The sequence below is a fragment of the Nematolebias whitei genome, chromosome 6 (genome assembly GCF_014905685.2).
Source record: "Nematolebias whitei isolate Nwh7 chromosome 6, NemWhi1, whole genome shotgun sequence".
Lineage (NCBI taxonomy): Eukaryota > Metazoa > Chordata > Actinopteri > Cyprinodontiformes > Rivulidae > Nematolebias > Nematolebias whitei.
Window position 1 is genome coordinate 11,901,633 of NC_056503.1, and position 10,096 is coordinate 11,911,728.

At 38.7% G+C, this 10,096-nt stretch overlaps 1 protein-coding gene across 1 annotated transcript in view; it reads left to right on the plus strand.

The window, feature by feature from the left end:
• The window catches only part of LOC119410514 (arf-GAP with Rho-GAP domain, ANK repeat and PH domain-containing protein 1), a gene marked incomplete in the record, with an annotated part of 99,223 nt that overhangs the window by 66,727 nt on the left and 22,400 nt on the right, over positions 1–10,096 (plus strand). Inside the window, 4 exon segments of the mRNA XM_037677395.1 lie at positions 7,711–7,885; positions 8,485–8,619; positions 8,821–8,956; positions 9,625–9,727. Of these exon segments, the coding sequence (XP_037533323.1) occupies positions 7,711–7,885; positions 8,485–8,619; positions 8,821–8,956; positions 9,625–9,727 (549 nt within the window).

Genomic DNA, 10,096 nt, shown 5'->3' on the forward strand with positions numbered 1-10,096 from the left:
TGTGTGTGTGTGTGTGTGTGTGTGTGTGTGTGTGTGTGTGTGTGTGTCACTGTTTGGAATGTTCAAAGGAAGGTTAGGGAAGTTTAAGTGTTTTTCTTCCTCCACTGTTTGTGCTACTCCTGTTTTGTATCTTCTGCTGACTCTTCCAGTGGTTCTCTCCTGATTTCAGATATCTCGTAAACTTTCTGATTTAAGAAGTGGTTCCCAAAAGTGTTTATGACTGTTCTTTTTTTAATTTAATCATTTTTTAAATATTTGCAATTCTCTGGCTGAGCTTGTTACATTTCTTCATGGGTGTGTCTTAAGAAATTCTAGGCAGTTAATTTATTTGTGGCAACTTTGTTCTTACAACAGAAGACATTGACAAATGGGCAGTGCTCAAAGAACAAGTTTGTGTTTTGAGTATTGGAGTATAAATCAGGCTTATTATTCTATTTTTGTCTTTTTAATCCTCTCTACAGTTCTTTGTTGATTTTTTTTCCCTTTTTTTCCTGAGTGTGACATCATTACTCGCCGATTTAACTGGAATGTTTGGTAACTCCGCCTCTCCTCCTCCTCCTCCTCTCCTCCTCCTCCTCCTCATCTACTCCTCCTCCTGTCCTCATTGTTTGGCTGTGACTGCTGAAGAAAGCTGATCTCTTCACTCTTGGCTTTTTTCTTTCCGTTGTAAGTAAGTTTCTTGTAAACTTTCTAAGTAAAAGCTTCATAAATTAGTTTACATTTTTTACATTTTGAACTTTAATGTCTGTTGACATTAAAGTTAACATTGTTGACAGTAGAGTTTTACAGGAACTGAAAACCTGAAGGTAAGGCTGTGTGTATCTGTAGGACAGGGTAGTGAAAATATTTTCATGCGAGTACATCTGTTTAGTTCAAGCTTAGGTTAGTTAAAGATCGTGTTGTTTTGAGGAGGGTAAGTTCGAGCTTTTATTACGCTCTTCATGGACTTTGGATGTTGGGTTGTGATATCGGTGTGAAACTGCACACGCACTTGTTTGTGTTGCACAGTTTTGTATCAGAACTAGTCATGTTTATCCATGTTTGCAATGATTGTTTGTGTGCGTCCATGTTCCTCACTGGAATGGGCTGGACTATGTTAACATGCATATTAATGTGCATGTGGGCTTGTCTTTGTGCCATGTTTTGTAAACTTTCCATGTGTTTTCTGTGACCTAGTCTCTTGGTGGACACACAGTCTTCTTTTCACTCTGTCACTGTTTGCTGGCAACCATTGATTTTCAGTTCAATAGTCCCGTTTTGTCCTACAGCTATTTAAAGTTAAAGTGATCTCAGGGACAAATGAGAAAATAAATACTTTGAGTTTTTTGATCAAGGAAGAAGCAACAAGTTTACCAGATGAGAGCTCGAGCACAATTGGATTCTGAGAAGAAGATTGTCTGCCTTTACCGGTTAGGTGATGGGATACAAAGACAGATGACAAAGTTGGAAAGAAACAAATGCTGGACAGGTTGGTCTAGTCAATTACTGTACAGTAGATTGGCAATTGAAAGCTGGAGATATCTTTAAAATGTTTCACGTAGTGGAAAAGCCTCCAGCTATGACGTTAATGTACACACACAATTAAAATACATGGAGGTTTAAATAGCAGCATCAATATTTGTTGTTTTCACACATGAACACTAGAGATGTTATGGAGAACCTGTGGACTGCTTGGTCGATATTTTTTCTGTAGTTTCTGGTCACAGCTGCAGGGTTGGCTTTTTTTTTTTCTCCCCCTGTTAGAAATGGGCTTTCACATCTGGAAATTTGAAGGACAGTATGTGGGGGAGGCAAGATGTGATCCAGAAAGCCAGAAAAGCTGTTTTCTCGACATCTTGGCAAAAGAGACTTCTTGTTGTGCTGATTGGAACATTTTTGCAAGATGTTTCATTTCCCTGAAACATCTCAAAAGCACAGAGACAACAGTGCAGGTCTGATTAGAACATAGCTTATAAACACCTAAACCAACATGATCCAGGGGTGTCAAACTCATTTACTAAAGGGGGCCAATTTTAAAACCTTTTTCAAACTAAGGGCCAATTTCAGAATCTACATGAACTCAAATCAGATACCCAACATCTTTTCTTGGTTCCAGGTTCCTCAAAGAGGGATTGATTGGTCTCATTTAATGCTCTCTGTTGCACTTTTGACATCATAATCAAAGATTACTGAAATAATTCAAGTGAAAAAAGTATTTTACGTTTAACATATCATTTTGGGGGCCAGAGAAGATGTCAACAAGATCCACATTTGACCCCCGGGCCTTGAGTTTGACACATGTGATATGCTATTGGCTAACGAGAACATTTTAATCTACACAGTAAAGGAGACTGATGCTGTGTCCCTCATTTTAGACTTTTGTAAACACTATTAACCACAAATACTACAGGAAATGGACAACAAAATGCTCTCTTGGGACATAAATAATTTCTAGGTAGAATGCTAGTTTGGTTATAGAGTGCCTTGTACAGTTAGAAAGATTTTATTTCATTCTTAATTTTATAAGAAGCTAATGAATAGAAGCTGAAACAGGAGACAGCTTCTAAACCTTCATCCATCCATCCATTATCTTTTACCCGCTTCTTCCATTTTGGGTCACGGGGGTCGCTGGTGCCCATGTCCAGCAGTCACTGTGCGAGGGGCGGGGTACACCCTGGACAGGTCTCCAGTCCATCACAGGGACACATGGAGACAAACGAGACAAACAACCATTCACTCTCTCACTCACATCTAGGGACAATTTAGAGTTACCAATCAGCCTAACATGCATGTTTTTGATCTGTGGGAGGAAACTGGAGTACCCGGAGAAAACCCACGCATGCACGGAGCGAACATGCAAGCTCCACCCAGAAAGGCCCCTGGACCGGGATTTGAACCAGGGACCTGCTCGCTGAGAGGCAGCAGCTCTACCAGTTGCGCCACCGTGCTGCGCGCTGCTAAACCTTGAGTAGCATCTTTTTGGATGAGCAGAGATCTTTTCAGAGAGATTTTTGGATAGTCTGACAAGTAGTTTGATGAAACAACAAAAAAGGAGACCTCAAAAAGTTTATTAGCATATTTTATTCACTTTTTCTTCAAAAACCAATTTTTTTTATTTTTTTTTGCATAATCAACCCAAAATTAACAAAGTCCCACATGCTGCATTTTGTTTTCAAGCTTGACTTGGCTTTCTTTTCCTGGAGGACACATGCTGGTTTGTCACCAGTGTGTTGAGTCAAATGACAGCCATTCATGGCTCTGGCTTCCTCTGTGGTGAGCTATTATCTTGTGCTTTCTGAAGCCCTGCTAAAATGTCAATCCGCCTGGTCCCACATGTTTGTGGGAGTGGAAAGATGCAAATAAGCATAAAAATGTGTTTACTAAAGGGATGTAGAGTTCTCCAAGTCGGAGTATCTCCTACACACTGGTGAAGATTCTCAGTCATCCAGGACATGGCAAATTCAAAAAGTTCCAGGACAAAAACAACTGGACATCCGAGGATGAGAAGCAAAACGTCTTCTGTTACAAATAAATTCCAGTTGTTTTTGTCTTGAAATCTTTTGAATTTATCTCCTACACAGGTTTCAGCTTCATGTTAGGGACAGTTGTCAAAAGTCGGGCTGAAAAAAGAAACTGTCCAGATGACCCGACTGAGAGTTATTGGATGTTTGTGAGGATTGATGGGTCAATCTGCATATGCAACTAGCTCATCTCAGCTTTATAACTCGAACCCCTCACTCTCTGTTCTTTGAATTGAGAAAGCTCCTCAGATGAGAAACGAAACATCTTTTCTTAAAAATAAATTCCAGTTGTTTTTGTCCTGAACTTTTTTGAATTTATCATGTCACCGTTTTAGAGAATGTGTTTTTGTTTATAAGAATGGGGGGAAAATAGCTTTAAAACTAGAAAGTCACATTGTTCCTTGGTTGACTACTACAAATCCAGCTTGTTGGTTGTGCTGGTGGCAATCGAGATGTTGTTGGCATTTGATCAGCAAGTTGACAGCAGAAGACATTCCTCATGTTTTTTTGTTGTTGTTGTTCGATTTGTATAAAATGGTGAACTTTAAAAAAAACCTTTTCATTACTTCGCATTTTTTGCTTCCTGAAGCTTAGCCCCCTCATTTCCTCAGTCACACTGTGGGATTTGAGACAATCAGTTGTTTCTGTATTCAGTCTGCCTTCTTGTTCTCAGTTCTTCACCCATTCTCTACGTTTCCAGTTGCACTCATTCTTCTCTCTACTTTGAATCTCTTTGGGTTTTCTCCTCCCTCTTTCTGTAAAATCCATTCCTGGTGATGTAATGATGAAGCATGCGTATTTGCGCTCTTTCTCATCTGCGTTTAATATTTGAACATGAACATGTGACAGTCTGGGTGGAGTTTTGGCATAATGTGCAGTAAAAATCTACAAAGCGTAGACTTTGTGTCTGTCTCTCTATAGGTTGAGTTTCCAGCCAAGCGCAATCAGCCTCTGATGGACGTGCCCGACTGAAATGCTTTCATCTTGTTTTCACAATATTTTCTTTCTTCATCCTTTTTTTTTTCCAACTTTAGTCCATGTTACTGGAAAGGGCAGATGGAGGGCTGTGATTTTTAGACACACCCAGATAAAATCTCGGTCTCTGTGTCTCTCTGGGGGAACTTGTCCAAGATTCTTGTATTCCCCTCTTCTCTCCTCCCTGTGTTATTCCATTGCTCCCTTTTCATAGGCAGCAGATGTTGAAGGGTGAGGCCTTTAAACTCTCAAACAACCCATTTCCTCATTGCACTTTGTTCCGATTGGTCTGTGTCACAAGGTCAAAGGGAGCATGCTTGCTTTTCTTTTACTGCAGCACACTGACCTACATAGATTTTCACATGTAGGTCCAACAGGATGGTTTTGTTTTTCCTGCGTGTTGTATGACTTCACCGTGAAATAACAAAATGTTTTATTAATCTATTCGTGAAAAACGGGTTTGTTAAATAGAATGGTCTTATGGTTAAAATTTGTAGCATGCATGGCTATTTCTATAGTAGAATGTAAAATAGCCTGCAGAGATTAATTAGAAAGATTGATGTTTCTGGTCTATAATACATTGATCCAGTACTGCTTTTCAGATTTGATGGTCAAAGTGGACAAAACATAAAAGGTATAAAATAAGCTATTTAATTTTCTCATGTGAGAAAAGCTAAATTTATGAGGGACCACCAGATAGTTTTCTTTATTTGTTTTATACAGACTCTCAATAGTTGTATCAGTCTAAAAAGGCATCAAATAGTTTTAAATGCTCCAGAGGGATCTTGAGTTTTTTTTAATTTTTATTCAAAGATAAACAATTTGAGTTTATTTTGTTTTTATTTACGTTACTGCCAAACATCATTTATTCTTTTCCAGCAGGACCAAGAACCACTTTTAGATCCGAAGTGAATCTTGCATCTAACTTTTTGTGTTTATGTTACTGCATAACATTTTATTGCAGACTAATTTGAGGTTAGAGGCTGTATCAGATCTGTCATTGAGCAAACATTGATCCATAACTGGTATTAATGGGATTCTTAGGACAGCTGGGACGTTTGGGTTTAGGAAAGCAACTTTTCAACTGAAATAACAATTAAAATATATTTTATGGAAGATGATGTCAGGCACTCCATTTATCCATAATTCATTTAAATTCTTGGGGCAGTCATGGCTGAGTGGTTAGAGCAGTCGTCCTCCAATGGGAGAGTTGGGGGTTTGAATGTGATAAAGCTCTGATTCTTTATAGAGGTATAGTAGAGTGCTGTGTGAATGTGTCAATGAGGCACAGATTGTGTTGTAAAGAGCTTTGAGTGTCTTGATAAAATAGAAAGGTGCTGTGTAAGTACAGTCCATTTACCATTCTTGTTGAGTCAACTGGAAGACACGACGTGACCACTTTGAATTTTTGATTTGCTCCTCACATAAATGAAACCAAACTTCTGCTCATTAAGGCTAGACATATCACCCATTGTAAGATTCACAAGGTCCTTTAAAATGAAGTGATTTACAAATGAACTGTGGCATTGTGATTTACAGCTGAGGAATGTTCATGTGGACGTCTTTAGATGGCACACCGCAGCTTTTTGTTTAGAGCTGCGAGACACAAAAGAAAGCAGTTTGTCTCAGTGACTTGTGTGTGTGTTGTGGACATTTCTTGTGCAATTTTAATCTCTGTTAATTGGTTTGTTTGTTTGGATGTGTGTGTTGGAGCTCAGCAGAGCTTAAATAGAGGAGGAGTGCAGTTCGTGTGTGACGAAGTGCTGTGGAATTTCTCAGACAGACTGAAAAAGAGCTTAACACAAGACAGACGTGTGTGTGTGTGTGTTTGCATGAATCAAAATGAAGTTGCCTCTTTAAAAACATCAATCCTTTCACATGAGCATGCATCAGGAAATCCTTTCCACAGTTTTAACTTTATTCTGATTCTGTGTTTCCACCTTCTCCTTTTTTATTTTAAGATCTACAGGATTTTTTGTTCAGCTGTCCTCTTGAGGCCTTAATGTTAGGAGTCCTGAGATTGTTGTCACTCACAGAGATCTGCCTTTGTTCATCATCATAATTTAAAAGCAGTACAGTAGTCCCTCGTTTATTGTGCATCTGTACCCTGAAGCCTCGCGATAAGTGAAAAACCACAAAATAGGAATAGTAGTACAAGTATTAAGTAGTATTAAACACTTCCCACACTCTTACAATATTCTAAACAATGTTTCTAAACTCCAAACGCTCTAAAAGAGCACAGAATGTCATGATTTCAGCTCCCTGCCTCTTCTCTTTGCCACATGCAAGCGCTCTTGGCCACGCCCACTTCTCAGCTCTGCACGCAGAACAGCTGACCAGTTGCAGCAGGAAGCTTATCCCGCTGCTTTGGGCTGCACAAAGGTGCAGCAGGTGCTAAATAATGTAAAATAATTGATTTTAAATAAAAATTCCTTGCCGATCGTGTGTCTCATCCATCAATCAGCCAATTGTGGGTCATGTCAAATGATTAAACGAGTCCCGAGGCTCAATGGGACTAACCTGTATAAATTAAGGTTGAATGAATGTCCAATCTTATTTTGAAAAACCGCAATAGAGCGAATCTGCGATTAACCAACAGCGAAGTAGCGAGGGACTACTGTATTACTAATCCACTGTAGCAGCAAAACCAGTTTATTGTTCAGTGACTGAACACCTTTTTTCTTTTAGTGTTTTGACACTTTGTTGATTGTTGATTTTTTTTTTTTTACAGATTGTTTTCTCTAGATTTACTGTATATGGAGTATTAAATACATTTTAGACCAGTTTAGCTTACTTTACTCTTAGATAAGTGTTTATTTTCTTTTAAATATCAGTAATTACTAAAGATCCTCAAACATCAGCAGATTTTGAAAGAATTTACATGTTTGAATTGCACAACACTTTATTGGTTGTTCCAGCTCAGAGTACAAAATAAGTCCACATATGCAATTAATTCCCAAATAATCCTGTCATTTTTTCCCATAATGATATGGAACACATTCATTAGAAAACGCATAAATATTAGTTTGCACACCAAATATCAGTATTAACAGGTACTATAGAGGTAAAGACTCATCATTTGTGTCATCTACTGACTAGACAGTTGCTGCAGGTGCAACATAGCAATGCTTACTGTAGATTAGCTGTAATGATTTAGTTCTCTGCCAACATTCAATGCAGTGCAACACATTCTCTAAAGTGGTTTGTTTTTTCCTCTGTGCCGTGTCATCTACAGGCTCTTTGCATAAATGTGCAGTGCAGCGATTTGCTGGAGACTTTGAGCCTGATTTTCTGCGGTGCAGAAGTGAATTGTTCGACTGGTATGGAAAAATGTCCAACCCCTGAATACATCGCCAGTGCACATTCACAACCCCTGCAGGCCGAAATAATCAGACATAACCTCAACACAGGTACAATATGCATGTGTGCATGTTTGTTTTCTTTTGTACAGCACTTTGGTTGGCCTTGTTGCTGTTTTAAGTGCTATATAAATAAATTGGTATGGTATGGTAATATCTGTGCCTTCAGGGGGGCATTTCTGTTTTTGTTTTTGTTGGTGTTTTACGTTAGAATTGAAGAGAGTTTTTATGAAACCTAAGCAGAAATCTGTCAAATAAAACCCAAACTGATGTCTTTCTGCGTTGCAGCACCTATAACAACTATTCACTTCCTATTATGCTTTTGTTGCTGTCATAATTCAATCATAGTCAGTACAAACTGACCTTCTTTTTACTCTAATAAATGTTGCAGGTTTAGGTTTAAGATAAATATAATGTTATTCCTGTAGTTTCTATTTAGCTTGATCTTGAGACATTCACCACTTTCCAATAATTATGTGAAAAGTGACTTTTGTTGCTTACGCTATATTTGCTTGTTTTTTCATTGTCTTTGTGTCACACTGCAGAGGTAGTCGATAGACTGATTTATTCGTGCTACATTACAAAACGTCTGCTGGACAGGTTTGGTGTTTTGAATTGTTAAAGTTGTTAGTCCTTTCTTTCCTCTGTAGAGCTGCCACAGTTACAAGTAGACAGCAGTATGGATCTGGAACATTACCAGCCGTCACCATGTGCGTCTTACACGGGCTTTCTGTTCAAAACTGCCTCCATGACCCGGGCTGCCACAGAACGCAAGCCCAAAGAGGGTACGTGGAAAAAATTGTGTAGCAAGCACCAACACTTGCTCTTGCTGAAAACATTAAAAAGTATTTATTTTGAACAAACTGTCTTGTAGAGTTATATCAGACCTCACCAAACACTGAGGTCCGTCAACCTTGCCGCTAACACTTTCATTGCAGTCCCCTCTCGATGAAATACTTAAAACGCCCGTTTGTCCGTGTGTGCAGAGTTCAGTCGTCGTTGGTGCACGTTAAACGATGGCATCTTCAGCTACTATGAAAGTGACAAGAACTCCAACCCTAACGGAGTGATAAAGGCGTCAGAGCTGCTCTGTTTGGCTGTCGACACACCTGAGAAACATGGGTACACACACATGCACATCAGTCTGTTTTCACACATTTAAAGGGATAGTGTGGTGGTTTGTTGTAATATTTTTGTTAAATAGTTATCAATATTTATTACCTTAAAAAGTCTTCATCCAGGCCAGGCTAATGGCCTGCCATATAAAGGCTCATTGATTCTTTCTGAGGGTTAAAAAGTCCTTTTTTTTTTTTTTTTCCCAAATGACAGACCACTGTAAAAGAACTACAAGTTCTAATATTAAACCTTGACACGTTTGCATGAGACTGTTTAGTTTGCTGTTTTCTTAACCAAACAGTGATTGTGTTACTACACAATTGTAGGTGTGCTGAGCATACACCATTTATGCCGAAGCCTTAGTGTATCAGTCCACCAGGAGTTGAGGAAACGTTTGACTAAACACGCTAATCAGGTGAACTGATACATTCGCAGCCTCAACACTTTTGGCATAAACATTTTTTAGAGGTCAGTGGAACCTCTACAACAGTGTAGATTTAATATGATCCCGTGTGGCGTTCTTTCACGTCACTATATTGTTTTTGAGAGAAGTTTTATAAATTTGAAATTTTATGAAAAACAGTCCCTTGTTATTAGCCTAGCCTGAATGAAGACTTTTTCCAAAGTTACGTTAAATCTTCCTTCACTCCTTCTCAATTTCTTCTGAACCCCAGGTTTGAATATACCTTTGAACTGTACTCTGAAAATGAGCGTATTTATCTGTTCGGCACTGATGATGCAGACAGCCACAAGGAGTGGGTCAAGTGCCTTGCCAAGGTAAACACCGTTTTCTCCTCCATCCTCAGAAGAACAAATCCTACTGTACAGTGACCCTGTAATTTGTTTTTTAAGGTCATTAAGTTTTGTATAAGGCTTGCAACTCCCGATATTTTAGATGAAAATGCTGTTTTGTTGTTTGAAAAGTGACATCTTTTGCATGCAGAATGAAACAACGTGGCCAGTTCTGGTGCATTTCTTATTGAAATGTCCAAATAAAAATGATCACATTAGTAAATTCACCACTTCTGCAAATTCATAATATAAATATAACTTGTCAAGCGTTTCTTTTCACTCCGTCTTTCGATCATTATGTATTTATCTATATTCACCAGTTTTCACGAAATGACATTACAGTATCCCCAGCCA